A 27,927-nucleotide genomic window follows, 5' to 3' on the forward strand; every position below is an offset into this window, starting at 1 on the left:
GCCAGCTCCTGACTTCTTCATGCTTGGTCCTGGGCACTCTCTTCCTCTCCATCACCCCTTTGGTGCTTGAGGTAGGCAAAATAATGGCCCCAAAGATGCTCATGTGTGAATCCTTGGAACCTGTCAATAAGCTGCCTTACATAGCAAAAGGGACTATCCAGATATGATTAAATGAAGGACCTTGAGATGGGAAGATTGTCCTGAATTACCTGGGTAGGTCCAGTGTAATCACAAGAGACCTCATAAGGGAAAGACAGAGCAGGAGAGCCAGACTCACGGAGAGATTGGAAGAGGCTATGCTGCTGGCTTTGAAGACAAGGGAAGGGGTCATGAGCCAAGGAATGCAGGAGGCCTCTAGAAAGATGAGGAAAAACAAAAGGTGGAGAGCAGATTCTCCCCCAGAGGCTCTGGAAAGGAATGCCATCCTGTTGGTACTTTGATTTTAGCCCCTTAAGACCATTTTGAAATTCTGACCAGCAGAACTACAAGATAATATGACAGGCATAGCAGCTCATGCCAGTAATCCCAGCAGTTTTGGAGGCTGAGGTGGGAGGATCGCTTGAGCCTAGGAATTCGAGACCAACCTGGGCAACACAGGGAGACCTGTTTCTATATAAAATAAGAAAAACAGTAGCTGGGCACGGAGGCAGGCTTCCATTCTAGCTACTCAAGGAGGCTGAAGAAGGAGGATCACTTGAGCCTAGGAAATAAAGGCTGCAATATGAGCTGTAATCATGCCACTGCACTCCAGCCTGGGTGACAGAGGGGGAAAAAAACCCATAAGGAACTCGTGTTGTTTTAAGTTACAAAGTTTATGGTACTTTGTTATAGCAGCAGCAAAAAACTAAATCAGTGATCCTGGCCAGTCTCCTGATTTTAAACCCTGACAATGCCCATATGTATCACTTCCAGGCTAAATGTCACACTCAGATATTCAGCTGCCTACTTACTGGACACCTCTACTGAGATGTCTGAATTCTGGACCCTCCTCTCGAGGCTTCTTCACCCACTGGAGTTGGTGGCAATGCTATCCTTCTAGGTACTTGAGCCCAAAGTCTCGGAACCAGCCTTAACTCTTCTGTCCCTATCGCTCCCCTCATCCAGGCTGCTGGTGAGTCCTGCTGGCCCCATCTTTAACACACAGCCAGATTCTGACCACTCCTCACCAACCTCCTCTACCACCCGGGTGTGAGCCTCCACGGCCTCATGCCTGTGTGACAGCCACAGCCTCCCTGCCTCCACCTCTGCCCCTACATTCTTCTCAGCACAGGAGCAGAGGGGTCCTTAAGACAAAGAGTGTCACTCTTGTGTTCCCCATTTCATTTGGTGTAAAAGTTGAATCCTCAGGGAGGCTGATAAGGCCACCTATAATGTGGTACCCCCCTCCCACCTCTGTGACTTCATCTCCTACCCACTCCCACCTCTCTCTGCTCCAGCCATGCTGGCCTTGCTGTTCCCTGGGCACAGCAGAACGGCTGTGCATCCCCACCCCAGAGCCTTTGCACATGATGTTCCCCTCGTCTAGAGCACTCTTCCCTGGTTTCCTCATGACTGACTCCCTCACTGCCTTCAGGATCTGCTTAAATGTCACCTTCTCAGCACGGCCTGCCCTGAGTACCCTGAATTGCCACTTATCCCAGTTACCTCCATAAGGCCCAATGGTTCTCACTGTGCCTTACTTTTTCTGTTTTCCTTTCAATGTACAGTATCATTTATCCATCTATCATTCTTATTGTTTTGCTCATCTCCTGCACTAGAACATAACTCCACGAGGGCAGGGATTGTATTGTTCATGGTGTTTAAAATAGTGCCCAGCACAGAGGGCATTAAATATATAAATAAATAAATAAATAAATAAATAAATAAATGACTGGAAAGATATCGGGGTAAGGTGGGGGTTTTCTTTGTTGTTGTTGTCGTTTTTTGTTTTGGTTGGCGGGACAGAGTCTAGCTCTGTCACCCAGGCTGGAGTGCAATGGCATGATCATGGCTCACTGCAACCTCGACCTCCCATATTCAAGCAATCCTCTTGCCTCAGTCTCTAGTAGTTGTGACCACAAGCCTGCACCACCAAGCCCACCTAATTTTTGTGCTTTTTGTAGAGGTAGGGTGTCACCATGTTGCCCAGGCTGCCCTTGAACTCCTGGGCTCAAGTAATCCTCCTGCTTGAGCCTCTCAAAGTGCTGGGACTACAGGTGTGAGCCACTGTACCCAGCCTTTAGAAAGGTTAACAGTTCTAAAGCCACCATACATGCAGAGTGAAAGGGAACAATTAAGTAAATGGATGGAGGATGATAAGAGCCAGGCTTCCCACTGTTACAGATGAGCAAGGAGAGGTATCTAGAATGATCCATGTGATGACCATGGATTAGAGTTGGAGATGTTAGTATAAACAGGTTTAGCTAAAACAGTATCATAGATGGTTACATATAGAAATATAGATTTGTGTACATACAGGTTAGTACACACACAGATTTCCTTGTTCTGTCCACTAAGAGGGCCAAGAAGCAACAGCACCCCATAGCCATGAGCACATCTTGCACCCAGATCTTGGTTTCTAATACCATTTACCAATGAAAGGAACCAGGGTTCCTTGGAGAAACAGCTGATTCTAGGTCTAAGATAGGAAATAGACAAGATGAGCCTGGAGCATCTTGTGGTGCCAGAAAGTTAAGGAAGTGCTCAAAATCTCACAGTGATGGAGTGTGTCACAGGGACACGGAAGACAACTGAAAGGCACCCAGTGGCCAATGCTGGAACAATTTGAACAACAAAATACAGTAGAATTGGATTACACCCAAAGTATACAGGATCCATGGATCCATACTGATATAAATGAATGAATCAATAAATGGAGAAGAGACAAATCTCCAGTGCAGAAACATTCCAATAAGTGATGAAGATGCCCTGCCCTCAAGGAGGTGGAGCTTAACTCCCATCTCTTAGGTGTGGGCTGCACAGAGTGACCTCCTTCTGAAGAGCACAGTATCAAACGCAGGGGAAAACGGTAGCTCTGCTGTAAAGAAACCTGACAAGCACTGCCTCAGCCAGGTATCAAGTTAGTCCTCCTGAGAGCACATCCCCTTTGTAGGAAGTGAGCAGAAGGGCACTCACCTCCCAGCTCTTCCTCCCAGAACACATAACCTCAGTCTAGTCATGAGAAAAATATCAGTCAAATCCCAATGGAAGCCAGGGACAGTGGCTTATGCCTGTAATCCCAACACTTTGGGAGGCCGAGGTGGGCAGATGACGAGGTCAGGAGTTCGAGACAGCCTGACCAACATGGTGAAATCCCGTCTCTACTAAAAATACAAAAAATTAGCCGAGCATGGTGGCGTGTGCCTGTAATCTAAGCTACTCAGGAGGCTGAGGCAGGAGAATCACCTGAACCTGGGAGGCAGAGGTTGCAGCGAGCTGAGATCGTGCCATTGTGCTCTAGCCTGGGCAACAGAACGGGACTCCATCTCAAAAAAAAAAAAAAAAAAAAAACAAAACTCAACTGAGTGACACTCTACAAAATACCTGACCAAATAAACAACCTAACGATGCATCCTAAAGAACTAGAAAAGGGCAATCCAAATCCAAAATCAGTAGAAAAAAAGAAATACAGATCAAAGTAGAAATTAATGAAATTGAAACAAAATAATACAAAAGATCAACAAAACGAAAAGTTGGTTTTTTGAAAAGATACAATTGACAAACCTTTAGCCAGACTAACTAAGAAAAAAAGAGAGAAGACCCAAAGAAACAAAATCAGAGATGAAAAACAAGGCATTACAACAGATACTACAGAAATTCAAAGGACCATTGGTGGCTACTATGAGCAACTATATGCCAATAAACTGGAAAATCTAGGAGAAACGGATCAACTGATGGACACAGACAACCTACTAAAAGTGAATCGTGAAGAAATCCAAAACGTGAACAGACCAATAACAAGGAATGAGATTGAAGCCTTAATACAAAGTCTCCCAGGAAAGAAAAGCCCAGGACCTGGTGGCTTCACTGTGAAATTCTACCGAACCCTTAAAGAAAAACTACCAATCCTACTCAATCAAACTATTCCAAAAAATAGAGGAAGAGGGAATATTCACAAAATATCTGACCAGTACTTAAAATTGTCAGCATGATCGGTTGGATGCGGTGGCTCATGCCTGTAATCCCAGCACTTTGGGAGCCCAAGGCGGGTGGTTCACCTGAGGTCAGGAGTTGGAAACCAGCCTGGCCAACACGGAGAAACCCCATCTCTACTAAAAATACAAAATTAGCTGGGCATGGTGGCGCACGCCTGTAATCCCAGCTACTCAGGAGGCTGAGATAGGAGAATTGTTTGAACCTAGGAGGCGGAGGTTGCAGTGAGCCGAGATTGCACCACTGCACTCCAGCCTGGGGGACAAGAACAAATCTCCCTCTCAAACAAAACAAACAAACAAACAAAAAAACTGTCACTGTGATCAAAGACAAAGGAATGTCACAGCCAGAGGAGCCTAAAGGGAGATGGGATCGTGGAACAGAAAAACACTGAGGAAAAACTAAGGCAATCTGAAGAAACTATAGACTTTAGTGAATAATAATGCACCGCTACTGATTTAAGAATTGTGAAATGCACTATCCTCCCGTAAGATGTTAATAGTAGGAGAAACTGGGTGTGGTACCCTGAACTGGATCTTGGAACAGAAAACGAGCGTTAGTAGAAAGGCTGGTGAAATTCAAATAAAATCTAGAGCCTGGTTGGTAAGTATTAATGTGCCAAAGTTGGTGTTTTAATTGTGACAAATGTGCCCCAGTGATGTAAAATGTTAACAATGGGGGAGACTGGGTGAGAGATATATGGGAATCCCCTTACTACCTCTGCAACTTTTCCCAAAAGAAAAAGTTTATTTATTTACTTTTGAGATGGAGTTTTGCTCTTGTTGCCCAGGCTAGAGTGCAATGGTACGATCTTGGCTCACTGCAGCCTCTGTCTCCTGGGTTCAAGCGACTTTCCTGCCTCAGCCTCCCAAGTAGCTGGGATTACAGGCATACACCACCATGCCCGGGTAATTTCGTAGTTTAGTAGAGATGGGGTTTCACCATGTTGGTCAGGCTGGTCTTGACCTCCTGACCTCAAATGATCCACCCACCTTGGCCTCCCAAAGTGCTGGGATTACAGGTGTGAGCCACTGTGCCCAGCCAGAAAAAGCTTATTAAAAAAAACAAAAATAGCCTCACAATTAAATAGAATCATAGCATACAGTAAGTGCTTAGAAATGGTAATGGGTATTACTATTCTTCTCTTTTCGTTTTGAGACAGGGTCTTACTCTGTTACCCAGGCTGGCAAGCAGTGGCAGGATGATGGCTCACTGCAACCTCAGCCTCCTTGAGCTCAGGTGGTCCTCCCACTGGCGTAGCTGGAACTACAGGTGCATATCACCACACCCAGTTAATTTTTGTGTATTTTGTAGAGACGGAATTTCACCATGTTGCCCGAGCTGGTCTTGAACTCCCGGGCTCAAGCGATCCACCCACCTCGGCCTCCTAAAGTGCTAGGATTACAGACATTCTTTTCTTTTTGTTCATGGAAATAACTCATTCAACATTTAGTCACATGTCTTTACCCTTACAGAAAAAAATCCCCCCCAAATACAGAAATGAATAAAGTAGAAAGTGAAGCCTTCCATTATTCCACTTCCCACTGTCAGGTCAATGTATCACAGTCTAGACTTTTTCCTCTGTCTATGTGAGTGTTTATTTCTAAACTTTTTTTTTTTTTTTTGACACCGAGTCTCGCTGTGTCGCCCAGGCTGGAGTGCAGTGGCGCCATCTCGGCTCACTGCAAGCTCCGCCTCCCGGGTTCAGCCATTCTCCTGCCTCAGCCTCCTGAGTAGCTGGGACTACAGCCTCCCGCCACCTCGCCCGGCTAGTTTTTTGTATTTTTAGTAGAGATGGAGTTTCACTGTGTTAGCCAGGATGGTCTCGATCTCTAACCTCGTGATCCACCTGTCTCAGCCTCCCAAAGTGCTGGGATTACAGGCGTGAGTCACCGTGCCCAGCTATTTCTAAACTTTTTACAGACATGACATGACACCCTACATTTTAGCAACTCACTCAGTTTTGGTATAGCATAGACTGATATGTCCACATCGCATCACTCTCCAGGGCTCTGAATGCCTGTGAGCTAAGCTACAACATGGCAACAATTCATTTACCATTTCCTTAAGATGAACATTAAGCTATTTCTAATTTTCCCCCACAAACAATGCTTTAATGAACACCCTCCATCTCACACCTCTATGAACACGCAGGAGAATTTCTTTGGGAGAAATCCCTGACTATGGAATTGTGGGTATGATGGCACGTTTAAAACACTGTCATCTTACTGCCAAATTATCCTCTGATTATTCTGGGAATGAACTGCCTGCATTCACCCCTCCCAGAGGCAGAGCGGGGAACACATCCCCTACCCCTGCCTTCCTCCTTTGGTGACATCTCTCCTTGAACAGGGTGGGGTGAGAGGCCACTGTGACAACACAGATGTGGGGGTCGGCAGAGGGATAAGCCCTGTGGCTGCCCAATTAGGACCTCAGGGAACAGTACTGGATGTCCCCTTCTGAGACTTAGCATGTATTTAACTGGCAGGAGTCTTGGTGATTCCTAATCGCCAGTGCCAAGGACAGAAGTAGGGTGGCTGGCAGGGAGAGGCTAAACGTCATTTTAAAAATCACAATAACATGATTTTAGATTTGGAAAAAGTCAAGAAAAGAACCTTATTGTACAAAGCATCCATTTGCCATTTACTTATTCATTCAACAAATATTTCAGTTCCTTTTAGTTCAGGTTATTCTTAGGATTGCCACACTGAACAAAAGAAAGTCTCACTGAACTTCCACCCCACTTGGGGAGACAAATTATAAACACAGTATCAGTGAGTGGCAAGTACTGTATTAGAGTAACAGCCAGCTGCTGTGACAAACCCAAAATTTCAGATGACCACTGAAGGATTCAGGACCCCAGATGAAGCCAAATGTCCCCACCGCCTAGCTCCAGGGCATCCTCTTTCCAGAACTTAGAACTAATTTCTGTGGCTGGACAAAGTGGCTCACGCCTGTAATCCCAGCAAGTGATTCTCCAGCCTCAGCCTCCTGAGTAGCTGGGATTATAGGTGAGTGCCACCATCCCAGCTAATTTTTGTCTTTTTAGTAGAGACAGGGTAACCCACATGGTCTCAGAGGAACCTGATGGGATGTCAAAGATGGACAGTCACCCTGGACTGGGTGTAGTGGCTCATGCTGAGGCAGGTGGATCACTTGAGGTCAGGAGTTCGAGACCAGCCTGGCCAAAATAGTGAAACCCCGTCTCCACTATAAATACAAAATTAGCCAGGCGTGGTGATACATTCCTGTAATCCCAGCTACTCAGGAGGCTGAGGCAGGAAAAATGCTTGAACCTGGGAGGCAGAGGTTGCAGGGAGCCAAGATGGTGCCATTGCACTCCAGCCTGGGTGACAACAGCAAAACTCCACCTTAAAAAAAAAAAGTAGTAAGTGTTAGAGGATTGGGGGTAACAATTTTACATCAATCTAGACCTCAATCAATTAATGAAAAGTTACTGCTAACCTACTATGTGCTACTGTATCCCTCTTAGTAACAGTAGACTTTAGCTTCAAATTCATGGTTTCCCCGTCTTGCTAGGGTCTGGGGTGGGCTCCATCCCCTTTGGGGAAGACAGTACTAACTGTCTACCTGGTATCCACCAGTCCCTTCTCCTTTCTAGGAGCCCTGCTTTACCCCAGGGGGCAGTGTGCTTTTGCAGGGAGGCCAATGATCAGAAGGGGAAGTTGCTGGACAGGGCATCTGGGAAAGCTCTTCATACCACGAGGATTCCATCAAGGCTGCTATGAGCTATGACTGTGCCACTGCACTCCAGCCTGGGCAAAAGAGCTAGACCTTGTCTCTAAAAAAGAGACAAGAACTCCCTTTGCCACCCCTCCTCCTCCTCCTTCCTGCTTGCATGGTGGATATGGGTGAACTTGGATATGGGCCAAGTTCAGCCCTTAGTGTGCCTTTGTTCAAATTTGGACAAGACTTCTGCTGTGGGCAGTCAAATTAGGAAAAAGACAGCTCCCATGGGCTGAAGCATCCCCTTGAGTGCAGGGCCGGGGGTGGCAAGCAGACCATGGGCTGGATTTCAGTCCCCACTCAATCCCTTTGGCAGGAAGCTTGGAGCAGTACACAAACTGAACAGCCGTCCCTGGCAGCCCTGATCTTGGACTATGAGGCAACTTTGAGGATGGAAAGCACTTGCTGAAGGCAGAGCTGAAAGACAAAAGCCTGGACCCTTGATAAGGATGGAGCCTCACACCAGCCCTGGCTGACCTCCCTGGGTTTTCTTTTGTTCTTTAAAAAAAAATTTAATAATCTATTTTGAAATAATTTCAAAATTTCAGAAAATTTGCAAGAACCCCTGACAAAGAGCTCCCCTTTACACAGATTGGCCAATTGTTTTTTTAAAAATATCTTTTTTATAAGTTTTTTATTTTTGTAGAGATGGGCTCTATGTTGCTGAGGCTTGTCTCAAACTCCTGGGCTCAGCCAATCTTTCCAAAGAGCTGGATTACACGTGTGAGCCACCGTGCCTGGCATGGCCAGTTGTGAATGTTCTATCACATCTGTTCGGCTCCCCCCCCATCTCTCTCTCCTCTCTCTCCCTTCTCCCTCTTTCGCTATGGGTAAATCCTTGAGAGTAGTTGGTAAACATATGTCATCACCCCTAAATCCACCAGCATGTGTATCCCCCAAACAGGGACAATCTAATGACCCCCCAGATCACCTCTGGCTCCTTAAGAAAAACACAAAACTTCCACCCAACTCACTCATTTCGGTTTTCTGTTTAAGTAGACAAACCAATTCTAACTGCTCCCCTTTTTACCCCTAAAAGACCCACACCATGCCCAGTGCCCCACACCACACTTTGCTCCAATCCCTCACACCTGTTAGCACCTTTTGGCCTCAGAGCTTTTCGTGTTTGCAATTGAACTGAAAGCCACGTAATATAAAATTCATCATTTTAAAATGTGTAATTCAAGGCCCAGCACTTTGGGAGCCTGAGGAGGGCAGATCACTTGAGGTCAGGAGTTCGAGACCAGCCTGACCAACATGGTGAAACCCAATCTCTACTAAAAATACAAAAATTGGCCGGGTGTGGTGGCAGGCATCTGTAATCCCAGCTACTTGGGAGGCTGAGGCAGGAGAATCGCTTGAAGCAAGAAGCGGAGTTTGCAGTGAGCCGAGATTGTGCCACTGCACTCCAGCCTGAGCGACAGAGTGAGACCCTGTCATTCATTCATTCATAAATAAATAAATAAACTGTGTAATTCAGTGGCATTCAGTACAGTTACAATGTTGTATAACCACCGCCTGTACAAAGTTCCAAAGCATCAGCCCAGAAGGAAGCCCGGCACAGCTGCTCCCTGTTTCACCCGCCCTGGTCGTCCCGATCACCTTCTGTCTCCACAGATCCCCTGCTGCCTGACCCTGCATAGAAACAGAACTGCACATCCAGCGCCACCTCAGAACATTTGCAGGAGCAGCTCTTTCTTCCCAGGTGCTCCTCCCTCCTCTTACTCTGGCACTCTTTAGGGTTCACTTCACCAGCACCCCTTTGGGGCACTCCCTAGAGCCCCACCTGAGGTCAAGTTCTCCCAGTACATATCCTCAGAAGCCTGAGCTTTCCATGATCAGCATTTGTCACTATTACAATTATCCTTCAGGGCTATTTCATTCATGCCTTCTGTAGTTAGATTATAAAGTCTATTAGGGGTAGGGTGTGGTGGCTCACCCCTGTCATCCCAGTGCTTTGGGAGGCAGAGGCAGGAGGTTTGCTTGAGGTCAGGAGTTTGAGACCAGCCTGGGCAACATAGGGAGAGCCTGTCTCTACAAATAATAATAATAATAATAATAATAATAGTAATAATAATGGCCAGACAGGGTGACTCATGCCTGTAATCCCAGCACTTTGAGAGGCTGAGGTAGGCAGATCACCTGAGGTCAGGAGTTTGAGACCAGCCTGGCCAACATGGTGAAACCCTGTCTCTACTAAAAATACAAAAATTAGCTGAGTATGGTGTTGCATGCCTGTAGTCCCAACTACTCGGGAGGCTGCGGCCGGAGGTTTGCTTGAACCCAGGAGGCAGAGGTTGCAGTGAGCCAAGATTGTGCTACTGCACTCCAGCCTGGGCAACAGAATGAGACTCTGTCTCAAAAATAAATAAATAAATAAATAAAATAAATAATAAAAAAATTTAAAAAAATAAAAAAATAATAATACTCCTTAACAAGGGCATGTCTGTCTTGTTTATCACTATATACCAGGGCCTAGGCCAAAATCTGGCATGGAGCAGGCCAAAATATTAACAGTAATATTTTGTTAATTGAATAAACTAGATGATTGCTCCCACGGAGGAGTCATCTTGTATTGCCCCGGCTGTGACATAGGCAGCCCCTACACTCGGGGGCCTACCCGCCCCTCACATGCCCATATATGGACATGATGCAGGCCACCTGGCCATGGTTTGTGAGGTCCCAGCCCCTTTGCCCTCACAATGACCAACGGCCTCCTGGCATCTATAAGAGGCTGCACAGCTGGCCCCTGACTCACAGCCCACAGAGTTCCACCTGCTCACAGGTTGGCTGGCTCAGCCAAGGTGGTGCCCTGCTCTGAGCATTCAGGCCAAGCCCATCCCGCACCATGGCCAGGTACAGATGCTGTCGCAGCCAGAGCCGGAGCAGATGCTGCCGCCAGAGACGAAGATGTCGCAGACGAAGGAGGCGGAGATGCCGGGCACGGAGGAGAGCCATGAGTAAGTGGGCCCAGCTGAGGAGGGCTGGGGCTGGGGCTGGGGGCTCTCGGGGCCCAGTCTTTCTCTCACCACCTTTCTTGGTCTCACCAGGGTGCTGCCGCCGCAGGTACAGGCTGAGGTGTAGAAGATACTAATTGCACAAAATAGCACGTCCACCAAACTCCTGCCTGAGAATTTTACCGGACTTCACGACCCTCTTGCCACATCTTGAAAACGCCACCATCCAATGAAAATCAGGAGCCTGCTAAGGAACAATGCCGCCTGTCAATAAATGTTGAAAAGTCATCCCACTCTTGTCTCCTTGTCCTTGAGAGGGTAGGCTCAGGGGGCAGGAGGGCTCAGGGATGAGCAGAGGGGGAAAGGGCCTGGGCATGCGACAGGGGAAAGATGTCGGTGGAGGGGACATGAGAGACAGTTGTCACGCCGGGTTTTGTTACAAACTCTTTTTTTTTTGAGAGGGAGTCTCAATCTGCTGCCCAGGCGGCAGTGCAGTGGCGCGATCTCGGCTCACTGCAAGCTCCGCCTCCTGGGTTCATGCCATTCTCCTGCCTCAGCCTCCCGAGTAGCTGGGACTACAGGCGCCGCCACCACGCCCAGCTAATTTTTTGTAATTTTAGTAGAGACGGGATTTAACCGTGTTAGCCAGGATGGTCTCGATCTCCTGACCTCATAATCCACCTGCCTCAGCCTCCCAAAGTGCTGGGATTACAGGCGTGAGCCACTGCGCCCAGCCATTGTTCCAAACTCTTAGTAGTACCAACAAGTCACAACCAACATCTGCCTCCCCAAGTCACAAACAGAACCAATCTCCCAATTCACAACCAGAACCTGCCTCCCAAACTCTCTTAACAGATCCCTACCCAGTGGGGTGCTGTAGCCAGGTCTCTCGAGTTTGAGGACCCACTGTGTACATTTCCGCACTCTGCTTGGTGACCTCATCTTGGCAGCTTGAAATGGACCATGGAGTATTTACAGAAATTAGCAAATGCTACAAATCTGGGTTCCCTCCATCCCTGGAACCCCAAAGCCAGTTAAACATTTACCAGCTGGAACTCAAGATTGAACCAGCTCATCCTATCTGACCTGTCCCCTAGCTGCCCACCCCGGTAGCTGAAATTTCCATTCTTCAACAAAGGAACTCTTAGGTTAAAACTTAAATAGATTAAGCCAGTCACCATCAGGAAAATTAAATTCAAAACTGTTTACTCCTCATTCCGTGCTAGAAGTTTTCAGCCCCATTTGCGTACAGAGATAACTTGTCCAGGTAGCAGCGGACCTGAACTTTTCACATTTAATCAAGTGCCATTAAGGAAGTTTCTTATCTGCCATCCTGTAAACTCAAACATTTTTGCTAACCACTGGTTTCTTTACTCTTTGGGGCACAGTTTCACAGCATTATGTCCACTTGAGGAAACAAAGGTTAACTTGTCCGTCGGATTGGACCTAAGTCCACACTCAAGCCGTATGATATACTACCTATACTAAAATTTCTAAGGCAAGGGTTTAAGACCCCAGTGAGATTTGGGGAAGGATCAGGAGTGAAGCAGCCACCCAGACACAAGAAATCCTAATGGGCACTGGTCTACTTGGCTCACTCACAGCCTAGGAAAGCCCACCTCTCCGATTCCTTGACACAGGCCCTGGGTCACAGTCATTTCACGATGGTAGAGCAAACCCAAAGCATTTCAGCAGAGACCAGAGGCTCTGAGACCCAGTTCTCTGAAGTGACAGGGCCCACCAAGCACCTCAGAAATGTCACGGCATGACTTCTGTTTATGGGGCACCAACTGTATGCCTGGTATTCTGCATAAATCACTTCCTTTTTTTTTTTTTTGAGACAAGGTCTCTCTCTGTCACCCAGGCTAGAATAGAATGCAGTGGCGCAAACACAGTTCACTGCAGCCTCAACCTCCTGGGCTCAAGTGATTCCCCTACCTCAGCCTCCTGGCCTCCTGAGTAGCTGGGACCACAGATACGCACGACCCTGCCTGGCTAATTTTTCTAATCTTTTTGTAGAGATGAGGTCTCACTTTGTCGCCCAGGCTGGTCTCAAACTCCTGGGCTCAAGCGATTCTCCTGCCTTGGCTTCCCAGAGTGCAGTGATTACAGGCATGAGCCACTGCATTCCCCTATGGCGGTATCAACAACCTTGTTCTTGGCCGGGTGCGGTGGCTCACGCCTGTAATCCCAGCACTTTGGGAGGCCGAGGCGGGTGGATCACGAGGTCAGGAGATTGAGACCATCCTGGCTAACACGGTGAAACCCCGTCTCTACTACAGATACAAAAAAAACTAGCCGGGCGAGGTGGCAGGTGCCTGTAGTCCCAGCTACTCGGGAGGCTGAGGCAGGAGAATGGCGTGAACCTGGGAGGCAGAGCTTGAAGTGAGCCGAGATTGCGCCACTGCACTCCAGCCTGGGCAACGGAGTGAGACTCTGTCTCCAAAAAAAAAAAAAAAAAACAAAACAACAAAAACCCTTGTTCTTTCAAGGGAGCACATGAGAGTTCAGTGCTAGCCCCAGCACAACCATGACCCTGATCTGATCACTTTAGCAATGACTCCCCATAACACAGTTGGATCATGACAGCAGCTTGGCTGGACAGACAGACCCCCGGGTGTGCCTTTTTTTTTTTTTTTTTTTTTTTATTTATATTAGAGTCTTTTTTTTTCCCCCCGGCGGGCGAGCAATACTCCCATCCCAGCCTCCTGAGTAGCAGGGACTACAGGCACATGCCACCACGGACCCAGGCTTTTTTTTTTTTTTTTTTTTGTAGACAGGACCCTCACTATGTTGCCCAGGCTGGTCTCAAACTCCTGGGCTCAATGATCCTCCCACCTTGGCCTCTCAAAGTGCTAGGATTACAGGTGTGAGCCACCATACCCAGCCCCTTCTTATTTTATTTTATTTTATTTTTTTAGATGAAGTTTCGCTCTTGTTGCCCAGGAGTGCAATGGTGCCATCTCAGATCACTGCAACCTCTGCCTCCTGGGTACAAGCAATTCTCCTGCCTCAGCCTCCCGAGTAGCTGGGATCACAGGTGCCCGCCACCACGCCTGGCTAATTTTTGTGTATTTAGTAGAGATGGGGCTTCACCATGTTGACCAGGCTGGTCTTGAACTTCTGACCTCAGGTGATCCACCTGCCTCAGCTTCCCAAAGTGCTAGGATTATAGGTGTGAGCCACCATGCCCTGCTCCACTCCTTCCTATTTTCATCAGCAAGCTCTGGCCATGAAGATTTGACTTAGCAGGACGTAGTAAGGCCTCAGCATTTATATTTTTAACACGTGCCCTAGAGAGCTTGAGGGCCATTATAAAGGACCTTCTTATCCCCAAAGAGAGGCAGCACAGAAACACCAAGGGTCTGGCAATATCACCCATCACCTCCTGCAAGGATCTGAAGATTAAGCCTTCTGAATTTGTTTCCTATTGCTGCTGTGACAGATCACCACAAATTTTGTAGCTTTAACAATATAAATATATTATCTTACAGGTCTGCAGTTCAGAATTCTGGAAGAAGTCTCATGGGGCTAAAATCAAGGGGTCAGCAGGGCTGTGTTCCTCCTGGATGCACCAGGGGAGGAAAACCCATTTCCTTATCCATCCCAGCTTCTAGAGGCTGCCTGCATTCCTTGGCTTGTAGCCTCTCCCTCCATCTTCAAAGCCAGCAGTGTGGCATCTCTGAATTTCTCTTCCTATGAGCTTCCTGCCTCCCTATCCTCTCTTCTAAGGGCCTTTGTGACTGTACTGGGCCAGCCCAGATCATCAAGGATGATCGCTACATCCTCAGGTCTTTAAATTTGTGTATCTGCCATATTCCCACATTCTCCCTGCCCTCCACGAAAGTGAAACTGGTTTTGCAGTTTCTGTGATTCTGATCCTGGACTTTAATGGGATCATCAAAGTTCAATGAGAAGCCCTGGCAAGGCCGAGCAGGAGGGGAGAAGATGCATATTTTAGAGGCAGAGAGGGGAGCATCCCCTGGGCTAGGGAGTAGGTGGAGAGCCAAGGGTGTGACTAAAACCAGGCTGTCTCCGTCTGAATGCTGGCCTGGCCTGGCCTTCTCAGCAGAGTGGCCTTGAGCAACTCAACGTCTTCATGCCTATTTACCCCACAGAAAATGGGGATTGTAAGAGTGAGGAATGCCAGGGTGGTGGCTCACACCTGTAATCCCAGCACTCTGGGAGGCTGACATGGAAGGCTCACTTGAGACCAGGAGTATGAGACCAGCCAGGGCAATATGGTGAAACCCTATCTATCTCTACAAAAAATACAAAAAATTAGCTAGGAGTGGCAGCACACGCCTATAGTCCCAGCTACTCGGGAGGCTGAGGTGGGAGGATCATCTGAGCCGGAGGGGTAGAGGCTGCAGTGATCTATGATTGCACAACTGCACTCCAGCCTGGGCAACAGATACTGTCTCAAAAAAAAAAAAAAAAAAAGAGAGAGAGAGAGAGAAAATGTGTGAATGTATGGGAAATAAATGTATCAATGCTTGGCACATAGGAGTTATTAGGGAACTGTTTGCTGCTGTTACCATCTTAACAGTAAACTGTGTGCAGAGAGAGCCAAGCATGTAAGTCCCTTCCACATGGCAGCTATGGCACAGCAGCGAGTTGGCAAGGAAGCTTCCAACTGACAGTGTGTGTGCCCACCGGCTTGGGGGGATGAGGGCTTGCATTAGACAAAAAAACACCTGCCATCTGTATGGTTGCACCTGCTGCAAGAGACAGAGGACACGCTTTACAGGCAAGGCAAGGGGGTCTCTCACCCTTCCAGCCCTGCAGCTTGGGTGCCAGGGCCCTGCTAGCTGTGACCCCTGGCCCTGTGCTGCCCTCACAGAGGAGGCTGGGCAGGGTGGGGACGGGGCGGGGCCGCCGAGTCATAGTGGGCGCCCCCTTTATATACAAGCTTCCGGGGAGCCTCGCAGACCAGACCAACAGTAACACCAAGGGCAGGTGGGCAGGCCTCAGCCCTCCTCCCCTACCCCAGGGCCCACTGCAGCCTCAGCCCAGGAGCCACCAGCTCTCCCAACACCATGGTCCGATACCGCATGAGGAGCCTGAGCGAACGCCCGCACGGGCAGCAGGTGCATGGGCAAGACCAAGGACACAACGGCCAAGAGGAGCAGGGGCTGAGCCCGGAGCACGTCGAGGTCTACGAAAGGACCCACCGAGGCCACTCTTACCATAGGCGCAGGCGCTGCTCTCGAAGGAGGCTGCACCGGATCCACAGACGGCGGCATCGCTCCTGCAGAAGGCGCAGAAGACGCTCCTGCAGGCACCGGAGGAGGCATCGCAGAGGTCTGCCTGCACCCCCGCCTTGCCCTGCATGCCCCTGACCATCCCAGGCACAGGAGGGAGGCTGGGACCCACTCCACCTAACAAAGGCTCCAGCCCCCAACCCCCATCCCCACCCAGAGTCCCTAGGTGCCTCCCTCAACCAGAACTTTTTCCCAAAAGGCTGCAGAACCAGGAGGAGAAGATGCAGAAGGCACTAAGCTTCTTGGGCCCCTCACCCCCGGCTGGAAATTAAGAAAAAGTCACCTGCCCAAGAAACACCAAGTGAGGCCATAGCAATTCCCCTCCATCAAATGCTCAAGCCCCCAGCTGGAAGAGAAAGTCACCTGCCCAAGAAACACCAAGTGAGGCCATAGCAACTCCCCTACATCAAATGCTCAAGCCCTGAGTTGCCACTGAGAAGTCCACAAGATCTGAGTGAAATGAGCAAAAGTCACCTGCCCAATAAAGCTTGACAAGACATTGCTGGCCTGTTGGGTTTCCTTTGTGCGAATCACATTTCCTTTGCATGAATCACACAAACCTGGATTTCCTCATGCCCAGGGTGGGTAGAGGCTTCTCTGCAGTCCTTCCTCAGGGGCAGGTAGGGCAGGAGCTCTGCCGCTCTGAGGGCGCCTAGGAGAGGGTTACTGTGCCTGGGAGGCCACCCTGTGATGCTGTCCTATTGCACATCGTTCCATGGAGTCAAAGGCCACATTAGTCTGTCTGGATCCCCCTCCAGTGAAAAACCTGATCCTACCCCATGAAAGGAGAAAATGGTTAGAACAGATTGAGCCCTAATTAAGTCACAAAGATGTCAAGGCACCTTGTGGCCATATTTAAAAGGCTTTCTGTGTGCCACAGTTTAAAAATACAGATGTTGGGTCGTTGGAAGTATAAGGAAGTGTAAACGGTGGGGGCAGAGGAGCAGTACAGGCAATGGCTTCAAGGTGGGGAGCAGGTCTGGCGTGCTCCAGCAACAACTTGGTCAGCACAGAGGGGGCAAAAGGCAAGGAGCAGATGAATGCAGAGTAATGGGCTGGGCTGTGTGAAGCCTGTGCTGGCTGACGCCTCTGGAGACCCAGTGAGAATCCGATCCTTGCTGCTTCCTCTCCTCGACCTGTGGCTACATCACTCCTGTCTGAAATCAAGGATCCTTGTGATTGCACTGAGGGACTTTCTGGACAACCCAGGATAACCTCCCCATCTCACAATCCTTACATCATAGATTTCAGGATCAGGATTGGCATTTAGCCAACCACAGCCACTGAGGACTGCGGGGATAAAACTGGCAAGATCCAATCCATATGTTGGAAAATGGATTCCTGGTGCTCAGAAATGACCAATTTTTAAGAAGCAATGAGTTTCTGAAAAAAATACAAAAATATATATATATAAAATATAAAAATATATATTTATCTTATATATATAATATAAAAATATATATATTTATCATATATATATATTTTTTTTTGAGATGGAGTTTTGCTCTTGTCACCCAGGCTGGAGTGCAGTGGTGCGATCTTGGCTTACTGCAACCTGCACCTCCTGGGTTCAAGTGATTCTCCTGCCTAACCTCCTGAGTAGCTGGAGGAGCTTTAAAAAAATATTTTGGGGGTATTTTTAGTAAAGACAGGGTTTCACAATATTGGCCGGGCTGGACTCGAACTTCTGACCTCAGATGACCCACCTGCCTCACCTCCCAAAGTGCTGGGATTACAGGTGTGAGCCACCATGCCTGGCCTGAAAAAATTTTAATTTAATACCACTGCAGTGTACAAAAGACTCATTTCAATGTATAAAAGACAAAGTCCTAAAACCGCTCCCCGCATGCTGAAATGGTGCCACACAGATGGGGAACCTTGCCAAGACTTCAAAGAGACCTGTGGCCCTAAAACACTTAAGAGGTTGTCACTCCACCCTGACCTGGGCAGAGTGGCATCTGGTTGGTGGTGTCCATCTTGCATCAGTCAGGGACAAAGCAACCCCTTGTTCATCTCAGCTTGGTTTCTGGCCTGTGCCCATGCCTTGGACAAACAGAAAAAGCTTAGGAGCCGTTGCTTTTCAAGAAGATTTCACACTTTCAGGCCCCCGAAAGAAGAGTTCCAAGGGTTCCTGAGTTTTATGAAGGCAGAGCTTACAGAGTGCATACACTTTAAGCACACAGCTTGATGATTTATTTTCAAGGGTCAGCAGTCAAGAAACTCGACAGAGACAGCTCTCTCTAGCTGGTGATTTCTGGGATGTGGGGAGGAGTCTGTGTGTGCCCCTCCTGCTTCTAGAAATTCAATCTCTAACTCCCATCCCAGCTACAAGCGAAACTTTCTCCAGGGCAAATGAGGTCTATGGTGTCGGCATCCGCACTGGCCCCAGCGCTCAGCCTTGCAGACCTTCCCTGTGAGGGCTGGCAGCTGCCAGTGGCTGAGGCCTGAGTTAGCTGTTGGCTCAGACCCAGGTTCCCGAGGGGGGCGGGCTCCCTTTGTGATGTCAGCATCCTGCCCCCACTCACAGCCCCTTCACCAACCACCTCACCTCCTTGTCCAGAGAGACAGGCAACGTGAACCATGGGTTCCCGCTGTGCCAAGCTCAACACAGGCCACAGCCCAGGCCACAGCACAGGCCACAGCACAGGCCACAGTATGGGCCACAGCATGGGCCATGGCCGGGGCCATGAATCCTCCATGAAGAAGCTCGTGGCCTGCGTCAGTCAAGATAACTTCTCCTTGTCATCAGAGGGTGAGGAGGAGGAGGAAGAGGAGGAGGAAGGGGAAGAGGAGGAGGAAGAAGAGCTGCCAGTGCAGGGCAAGCTGCTGCTGATGGAGCCTGAGCGGCAGGAGGAGGGCCAGGAGGACAACGCCGAGGCCCAGAAGAGCCCCGAGTCCAAGCAGACACACTCCTGACCCGCGACGAAGGCCCAGGAAGGGACACCCACTGCTGCTCCGGCGACAGCATTCAGAGAAGAGTCAATAAAAAGTCTCTGAGGAATCCTCCCTGTCTCTGGTTTCCCCTCACCCTATCCCTTCTGGTCCCATGTGTGCACGTGTGTGAATGCATGTGTGTGGGTGCACGTGGAGGGAGGCCAGCTGCCAAGGAAGGCTGAAGAGCGGGGCTCGGTGACCTTGTTCCCAAGCCCCAGCCAGAGGTTCAGGGGCTTTGGGAGGGGGAGATCATCTCAGCCAAATCTTCCTGTCTTTGGGACAGGGGAAATTCCTCTTCTAGTCTCAGCACACCCCAACTGAGGGCACCCAGCAGGACAGGGTAACTGCCTTCATCGCAGTCCCCGCGGTGCCGCCCCAACCATGGGCAGTCTTTAAGAACACTGGCTTGGGAGTTCAGCAGATCTGGGTTCAAATTTCTTTTCTGCTAGCTGCGTGCCCTTGAGCAAGTCACTGGGTGTCTTTGAGCCTCAGCCCGCCCCTCCTGGCATTTGGGGGAAGCTAATAGCTACTCATGGGTCACCTGATCAGGCGAATTAGCTTAAGGGCTGGGTGGGACCAGGCCTGGCACCAGTCAGTGCTGAACTATGACAGGGATTGTTGCTGGGGTCATGGTGGTTCCCTCTGGGTCCTTTTTGGCTGCGGACTCTTCCACTGCGAGTCTATGCTGCTGGCGACCATCTGCACCCCTATCTGGAAGCTCACTCCTGCCTTCTTCAAGGGGTCTAGCCCTGGGGGCAGAGACAGTGCCCCATGAGAGCAGTAGGCAAAAGAGGCCCAGGGAGGCGACTGGGTACAGATGCAGAGCCTAGGCCCCATCCTCTCGCTCCGGGCTCAGTGCGCTTTCTGCAAGGAGCTTCGGAACGCGTCTGCCGCCCACCCTACCACCGGCTCCTCCCTCACTCCTTCCACCCCAAAGAAGCGACAAATGTGATCTCCGCCACATTCCCTCACAAGTTCTCCAAGCACCAGCCACCTTGAGCTAATTCTCCTGATCAGCTGATCCCCTGTCCCTGAGGGGATCCTAGTTGGTACCGTGGCAGTGGGGCTGGGGGCTGGGGGATTTTCAGGGAAGCCTCGGTTTCTCTGGGGTCCATGTTTGAGGGTAGGAAGGGGCCTTGGGCTACCCTGAGGAGAGGCCACTGCTCTGCCCTGCAATGGCCTAGGGCAGAGGAGGCCCTGTTACCCCAATACTCCCAGCCCCACAAATGACTCGGTTGGTCAGCTTTGTCCTTTTGTCCAAGGCCCGAAGGTCCACCCGCCCATTCATTTGCCCAGGAAACATGAGCCGAGCCCCCGTTGTATGCCCCACAAGGTGCTAGTCACTAGGGGACCTAGTATTAATAAAACGCAGTCCCTGCCGTCCTGGGAGAGAGTTCACGGTCACAGGTGCGAGGGCAGGTATGTGACGTGCCACACACCTGCTGCTGGGAGAGGTCAGCCCTCCCTGGGAGGACTGGAAAGGTGTGTGGAGGAGAGGCTGGTTGATGGCAGGCCACGGTCTCCATTCTAGGCTATGTGCTTGGGGGTTGGGGAAGTGGGGCGTTGGCAGTGGAGGAGCAGCAGGCCATGGGAAGAGGGGTCAAGAGACCCAGAGAGTCTTCACGGCTTGGTCTAGCGCACACCCCACAACCGGACCTGCTGAGCCCACCCGAGGCAGGGCCCTGAGAACCCTGCCACAGGTGTCCCTCTAATCACCGAGAATCCCTTACTGACCCTGAGAGGCAGCCAGACCTGAATATGACTGGCTCTGTCCCTGATCGGCCAAGGGACTCTGGGCTGGTTACTCCACCTCTCTGAGCCTGTTCCCTCTTTGCTAAACGCAATCATTGTACCTGCCTCACGGGGTGCATTAGTTTCCTGGGGCTGCCATACCAAATGGCCACAAACTTGGTGGCTAAAACAACAGAAATGTATTCTCTGCAGTTCTGGAGGCCGGAAGTCCAAAGTCGAGGTGCCAGCTGGGCTGATCTCCCTCCCGAGGCCTTAGCAGAGAATCCTTCTTTGCCTCCTCTAGCTCACAGACCTCCAAGCTTGTCTCCATCTTTACATGGTTTCCTCTTCTCCCTGGGTGACACCTCTTCTGTCTCTCATAAGGACGTTTGTCTGGATTTAGGGCCCACCCTAAATCCAACGCTAAGCCAACATGCTTATCTCAAGATTCTTAGCTTAATTACATCTGCAAAGACGCCTTTCCCAAATATCGCACTGACAGGTTCTAGGAGTTAAAACGTGGACATAGATTTTTGGGGGCTGCCATTCAGTCCACTACAAAGGGTCACTGTGAGGTCTGAGGGCAAAGCTGCCTGGAGAGGGTGAGGCCCAGAGCACAACCATGTAGAAAGCATTCAGTAAATGAAAGCAGTTCTCACTGTGAGAAATTTGACATGTTTATTCAGAAATAAACTGCAAAGGCTGGGCACATTGACTCAGGCCTGTAGTCCCAGCACTTTGGGAGGCCAAAGCAAGAGGATATCTTGAGTTCATAAGTTCAAGACCCACCTAAGCAACAAAGTGAGACCCCTATCTCTACAAAAAAAAAAAAAAAAAAAAAAAAAAAAAGACAGGTGTGGTGGCATGCACCTGTAGTCACAGCTACTCAGGAGGCTGAGGTGGGAGGATCACTTGAGTCCAGGAGGTGGAGGCTGCAGTGAGCTGTAATAATGCCACTACACTCTAGCCTGGGCAACAGAACAAGACCCTTTCTCAAAAAAGAAAAAGAAAAAAACTTCCATAAAAGCAGATGATTGCAAATCCTCAGAGCAAGAGGCAAAGTTGCACGTGGGCAGAGTGAGAGGTTGGCTTGGGCTTGGGGCCTGCTCAGGGAGGGGAGACATAGACAGAGGGAGTTCCATGCAGAGACAAGTGGGAAAGTACAGGCCAAGGGCTAAGCTCAAAGGCATCGGCCAAGACAGGGATGGGTGGAGGGCTCTGGATGGAAACCCAAAGACTAGAAGATCAAATGGCCTGGTGTTCAAATACAAGTCTGGGCTTTCTTCTAGAGGTGCTGGAGTGTTTGAGCAGGGACGGCATGATTCAAATGGTATGGCGAGGCTTCGTTAGCAGGGACGGGAAGAGAATCAAGAGGCAGAAACTGAAGGAGAGAGACGGGCTTCCAAGGACCTCCTGTAGCTTGACAAGCATCTTAGGCTCACAAGAATACCAGGAAAGAAGCAAAGACACCCCTTTGTCACATAAGGCAACTAAGCCTCAGAAACCACAATGGCCTACCCAAGATTGAACATCAGTGCAAACTTGGATTTGAACCTGGCTCTGAATCTCCTGACTTTAGATCTGGCTAGGGAGGTAGGCTTGCTGGGCGAGCCCCAGGACCACCCCTTGGACCATGTGGTTACTCATCCATCCACCAAGCCATCTGGTCAATTCATCACCTCCCCATCATCTGGGCACTAATCATCTGTCTTAACAACTGCCCACCATTCAGCTGCCATCACCAGGGTCAGGGCTGCACTCCTGGCACCCAAGCTGCCCAGGAAGTTAAGAAAAAGACCTGACGATGCTGGTCAGTGATGTTTACTGAGCTCTTATTGTGGGCTGGGCCTGAGCTAACTGCTTGATATAAATTCTCTCCTTTATTAATAATTCTTCTAATGTCTGAATGAGGTCAGTACAATTATTGTCTCTATTCTGCAGAGATGGGGAAACTGGGACTTCTTCAGGCGAATCCCCAGGGCTGACCATGTAGAAAAAGCAGATCTGGGATGCAGACTCAGCTTAATCTGACCCAAGGGCTCCTACCCTGAACCAGCAGCTGGGACTACCCCCAGGGTACCCCTGAGGGCTGCCCCAGCCTGGTGGTGAGGGTAAGGGGTAGGGGCCTTTGTCTTGGCTGGGCCACATCTGTCACACCACTGTGGCCTGTGCCATCATAATCAGCCCCAACTATATAACCAGGGGCTGCCAGGGCCTCTGTAAAGCTAGGCCTGCTGGGAGAGGACGAGGAGGAGGCCCTGCCCCTCCAAACGTGGCCTCCTATGGACACCAAGACTCACAGCCTTCCCATCACCCACACCCAGCTCCACAGCAACTCTCGGCCCCAAAGCCGCAGCCAGTGCACCTGCACCCACCACTGCCAGACCTTCAGCCAGAGTTGCAGAGAGAGCCAGCGTGGCAGCCGGAGCCGGAGTTCCAGCCAGAGCCCGGCTACCCACCAGAACCCAACCGGAGCCCACAGCTCATCCGGCTGCCAGAGCCAGAGTCCCAACGCCAGCCCACCACCAAAGCGCCACAAAAAGACCATGAACTCCCACCACTCTCCCACGCGGCCCACCATCCTGCACAGCAGCTGCCCCAAGAACAGAAAGAACTTGGAAGGCAAGCTGAACAAGAAAAAAATGGCCAAGAGGATCCAGCAGGTGTACAAAACCAAGAAGCGGAGCTCAGGTATCCTTTAAGGAGGTGGGAAGGGCCACAGAGCCCACAGATGATGGGGACCAGACCTTGGGGGCAGTGAGAGGAAGGCTGCAGCCAGGTCACAGAGGAACCACAGGCAAGGGTGAAGAGGCAGAAGAGAAACAATGACAGTTGGCTAGTATGATATGTTGATTGACGGACAGATTCTTTGGATAAATTGGATGGGTTGATTAGGAGGATGGAAAGATTAGCTAGATGGAAGCATGAATTGGGTTGAGAGGTTGGGTGGATGACTGGGTGGGTAAATAATCAATAGGTAATAGGATAGTTGGAAGAATGCATTGGTTGAATGATAGGAAGTTTGGATGTGATTAGCTGCATGGATGAATAAATGGATGAATGCACTGGTTCACTCGTTATTGGTTGGTTAGGTAGATGATTAGTTGGAAGAATATGGTTGGTGGACATGAATTGGTTGGATATAGAGTTAAATAGATGTAAAAGTTTTGATGGGTTCATCTGATTGGTTAAATAATGTTTGGCTAGGTAGGCTAGTTTAGATGAAGGGATGATGTTGATAAATTTATCTTAATAGAGTAATATAGAGTAATTGAATGAACTGATAGATGGAAGAATAGATATCTAGACTAATGGGATAGAATGGGAAAGAAATGTTGAATAAATGAATGGAATGGGTGAACTAATGAATGGATGGATGACAAATGGATGAATGGATGGATAGATGGATTCACATTGGTCAAAAGGACACTGACGGTAGTCTAAACTCTATCTATGCCCCATATTCAATCACAAATGAGTAGCTGTAAGACCCACAGGAGGTCAGTGACTTCATGAAGTCCTCAGCTATTAAAAGTTCCTTTCCCACTCTTATCCCTTAGGACGGAAATCCAACTAATGACACTGCACTCCTTGGCTTGTTCCTGCGTGTTTCACCCAAATGAGAAACGCTATCATGCATAGAATGCTAGGATGAAGTCAATCTTCTTGCAGGAACATGTTACTATGGTGATTTCTACGCAACACTAATTAAAGCTTGTACCCTGGAAGACTATCCCTGAGTAGTCGTTTGAGTCATTTTGATTTCACTAATAAAGGCGTTATGTGTTTTGGGGGCCTGCACAGGGGCAGAAATGAATGGGGGTGGGATGCCAAGAAGCCTGCAGAGTCCACTTTGCTTGGATAACAATCTTTTGCCCTGTACACTCCCACATGGGTGTGTACATATGTGGACACATAAGATGCGCACAGGTCCATACTCTATTCATGTGATCCACATGTATGTAGCCCAAGGAGACAGGAAGAGGGGTTCAGAATGTGCCTTTTGCAATCCAGAGCATCCTGAGTTTGAATCCTGGCTCGTCTTTCGTACACGCTGTGTGACCTTGAACTGTGACCAACCTCTGAGCCTCACTTGCTGATTCTGTAATATAGTACCAACCTCAAGGTTCCTCAAAGCGGCCATTTCAATCAACTTTTACTAAGGGACCAAAGACTGTTCAGGGGCTCTGGGAACAGAACTAGAGAACACACAAGGCCCTGCCCTCATGGAACTTACAGTCCAAACACAAGACTTGTCAGAATGAGCTGTATCAAGGGAGCAGGGTGATGTCATGTCCCCGTGAGGGAATGAGCCTGGGTTAGAACTTGTGTTCCAGAGCAGCTGGCATAGAATCTGAAGGTGCTGGGACATGAGCTGGGACCATCTCACTCTGTCACCCAGGTTGGGGGTTAGTGATACAATCATGGCTCACTGTAGCCTCGATCTCCCAGGCTCAAGCCATTCTCCTGCTTCAGGTTCCTGAGTAGCATGACATGTACCACCATGCTTAGCTATTTTTGACTTCTCGCTCTGTCGCCCAGGCTGGAAGGTAGTGGTGCCATCTCAGCTCATTGTAACCTCCGCCTCCTGGGTTCAAGCGATTCTCCTGCCTCAGCCTCCCGAGTACCTGGGATTACAGGCGCCCACCACACCTGGCTAATTTTTATGTTTTTTTTTTCCCCACTGTGTAGGTGTTCTGTCACTGCTTTTAATTTTTATTTCATTTTACTTTAAGTTCTGGGATACATGTGCTGAACGTGCAGGTGTGTTACATAGGTATACATGTGCCTTGGTGGTTTGGTGCACCTGTCAACCCGTCATCTAGGTTTTAAGCCCTGCGTGCATTAGGCATTTGTCCTAATGCTCTCCCTCCCCATTCCTCCCACACCCCAATTTTTGTATTTTTTTAGTGGAGACGAGGTTTCACCATGTTGGTCAGGCTGGTCTCAAACTCCTGACCTCAAGTGATTCACCCGCCTTGGCCTCCCAAAGTGCTGGGATTACAGGTGTGAGCCACCATGCCCGGCCACCTGGTGTGTTTTCAAAGTGGTGCGGCTGCTATGTGGAGGCTGGATTGCAGGGGATGGGACAGGCTACAGCAATTGGCAGAATGGCAGCCTGGTCTAGCGGAGAGATTTTCCACAACAGGTGGGCCGGAGGTTCCTCCCAAGATAATGCCCAGAGTCCTGCCTTCCTCATTCCTCTTGTGCAAACATTTACTGAGCACCCACTTGTGTGGGCTTTGGGCTAATGCCAAGGAGGGAAGATAAGGGTGAACCAGACAGAACCCTGCTTCCAAGTAGATATGGAGACAGCTATGGACATCAATCTTAGGAAAACCTGCTCTCATCTGCAAAATGGGCACCCTTGCTGGGGGACTGGGAGAGGTCAGTGTGTCATGCATGTGACATGGTGTCTGGGCTCAGTGCTTGGCACTCAGTAAACCTCTGCTATTAATATGGCATAAAAAGTACCAGGCATCCCAGCACTTTGGGAGGCCGAGACGGGCGGATCACGAGGTCAGGAGATCAAGACCATCCTGGCTAACACGGTGAAACCCCGTCTCTACTAAAAAAATACAAAAAACTAGCCGGGCGAGGTGGCAGGCGCCTATAGTCCCAGCTACTCAAGAGGCTGAGGCAGGAGAATGGCATAAATCCAGGAGGCGGAGCTTTCAGTGAGCTGAGATCGGGCCACTGCACTCCAGCCTGGGCGACAGAGCGAGACTCCGTCTCAAAAAAAAAAAAAAAAAAAAAAAAAAAAGTACCAGGCAGATTTTCATGAAGGAACACCGGCTGCCAGACTAAAGGACTGGGGAATGGTCAGGGTCTTGTGTAAATTGGCTTCTGACCTTCATACCCACCAGCCTTGGTTTTAAGGTCAGACTCAAGTTTGCTCTGGTTCTCACTATCCTAGCTGAGGGGGCTGGGACTAGACCACTCTGAGCCTCACTCACCTCCTCTGTCTAATGGGCTCACTATTCTGACATGCTGGGGGGCGGGGTACCCGGCAGCCTGGTGTGTGACAAGGTGCCCGGCACAGCACCAGACACAGGGTCACTTTGTTTTCTTTTGTGCTGCATTTGGCATTTGGGCTAAATGAACGGGGTGAGCAGGTGAAGGCGGGGTGGGGCAGGAGTAGAAATGAGTGGTGATGGGGTGTCTGCAGGGGAGGGAAATGGACCCAGGTGTCTTGGGGAAGGCCTTGCAGGATTCCAAGCTTTGCTGAGCCTGTCCCAGGCAGCGGCATGACATGGAAGTTCCTCTTTCAGATCTCAGCTGTGTGGCCTTGAGCAAGTCATGTCCCCCGTCTGCATCCTGGTCTTTTCTGTAAAATGGGAGGCTAACGGTGCCTCCCTGGAGGGGTCCTGGTGGGGATTCATTGAGATAATGCACCTGCAAGCATCCAACAGAGGGCCTGGTCCATCTGACCAATGTCACTCAATGTCACTGTCAGTCTCCTTTCCTTGGGTCCCTTTATCCTCCCCTCACAGCAGGGAAAGGTTCCAGGCTGTTTCTATTAGGAGAGGGTGCGGCAAAGCACTTCTATAGGCTCAGGAATTACATTTATTGAGCACTTACTCGACGCCTCATGTCTTGACATAAATGTTTCCACGGAATCCACACTCCTCAACAAGAGGCATTATTGGTCCCACTGTACAGATGAAGAAGCTGAGACTCAGAGGTGAAATAACTTGGTCAAGGACTCCTGGCAAGCAGGTCTGAGATAAGACATTCATGTTTTGTCCAAAACTTCCTGGTTCCCAGCTGAAAATGTAAGGCCACATGAAGCCATGATAGTCACTGACACATCAGTGCAAGAGTTTGGGAGGCCCTTCTGGGGAACACATTTTGAAGGAGGAAGTGGAGACAGGGTTAGACATAAAGTCAGGGACTTTGAGCCCCACTCACCAAAGGACCTCCCTGCTTCCTGGGCAGTGTCCTTTTATGATATGATTACTGAAGGCAGATCTTTTATTATAAGCTGATGGACTGGCTCACGCGTGTGGCTTATGGACCTATCTTTAACTCCACATCTCCCTGAAACCAACACCAACACGAGCAACACAAAAGTGGCGCAAACACGGACAGTCACATACACAATCACAACTCACCGGAATCGCGAACTCCTGGCCACATATGCAAAGAAGCGGCCGTTCAAA

General features: G+C 49.5%; 4 protein-coding genes and 1 pseudogene across 4 annotated transcripts; all 5 read left to right on the top strand.

The window, feature by feature from the left end:
• Positions 1–10,625: 10,625 nt before the first annotated feature.
• PRM1 (protamine 1) lies at positions 10,626–11,128 on the top strand. Its single transcript, XM_009195999.3, has 2 exons — positions 10,626–10,838; positions 10,929–11,128. The coding sequence occupies exons 1-2, from the start codon at positions 10,727–10,729 to the stop codon at positions 10,970–10,972; spliced, it is 156 nt and encodes a 51-aa protein (XP_009194263.1). The 5' UTR covers positions 10,626–10,726; the 3' UTR covers positions 10,973–11,128.
• Positions 11,129–15,742: 4,614 nt separating this feature from the next.
• Positions 15,743–16,600, top strand: PRM2 (protamine 2). The gene is made up of 2 exons (XM_031658478.1): positions 15,743–16,139; positions 16,299–16,600. Exons 1-2 carry the CDS (start codon positions 15,875–15,877, stop codon positions 16,334–16,336), a joined length of 303 nt encoding a protein of 100 aa, XP_031514338.1. The 5' UTR covers positions 15,743–15,874; the 3' UTR covers positions 16,337–16,600.
• A 1,431-nt stretch (positions 16,601–18,031) lies between these two features.
• LOC116271373 lies at positions 18,032–18,155 on the top strand (annotated as a pseudogene).
• Positions 18,156–18,601: 446 nt separating this feature from the next.
• Positions 18,602–19,102, top strand: PRM3 (protamine 3). The gene has a single exon (XM_009196001.4). It carries the CDS (start codon positions 18,680–18,682, stop codon positions 19,013–19,015), a length of 336 nt encoding a protein of 111 aa, XP_009194265.2. The 5' UTR covers positions 18,602–18,679; the 3' UTR covers positions 19,016–19,102.
• A 3,887-nt stretch (positions 19,103–22,989) lies between these two features.
• On the top strand, positions 22,990–24,497 carry TNP2 (transition protein 2). Its single transcript, XM_003916537.5, has 2 exons — positions 22,990–23,455; positions 24,325–24,497. The coding sequence occupies exons 1-2, from the start codon at positions 23,047–23,049 to the stop codon at positions 24,339–24,341; spliced, it is 426 nt and encodes a 141-aa protein (XP_003916586.1). The 5' UTR covers positions 22,990–23,046; the 3' UTR covers positions 24,342–24,497.
• Positions 24,498–27,927: the final 3,430 nt, after the last annotated feature.

Source organism: Papio anubis, chromosome 18 (assembly GCF_008728515.1).
Source record: "Papio anubis isolate 15944 chromosome 18, Panubis1.0, whole genome shotgun sequence".
Lineage (NCBI taxonomy): Eukaryota > Metazoa > Chordata > Mammalia > Primates > Cercopithecidae > Papio > Papio anubis.

Excerpts from the sequence above, each read along its gene's own strand:
- PRM1 (XM_009195999.3), top strand. The coding sequence starts at position 10,727 with ATGGCCAGGTACAGATGCTGTCGCAGCCAGAGCCGGAGCAGATGCTGC. Across the intron at positions 10,839-10,928 it reads GGCACGGAGGAGAGCCATGA|GGTGCTGCCGCCGCAGGTAC; the intron begins GTAAGTGGGCCC and ends TGGTCTCACCAG.
- PRM2 (XM_031658478.1), top strand. The coding sequence starts at position 15,875 with ATGGTCCGATACCGCATGAGGAGCCTGAGCGAACGCCCGCACGGGCAG. Across the intron at positions 16,140-16,298 it reads CCGGAGGAGGCATCGCAGAG|GCTGCAGAACCAGGAGGAGA; the intron begins GTCTGCCTGCAC and ends TTTTCCCAAAAG.
- PRM3 (XM_009196001.4), top strand. The coding sequence starts at position 18,680 with ATGGGTTCCCGCTGTGCCAAGCTCAACACAGGCCACAGCCCAGGCCAC.
- TNP2 (XM_003916537.5), top strand. The coding sequence starts at position 23,047 with ATGGACACCAAGACTCACAGCCTTCCCATCACCCACACCCAGCTCCAC.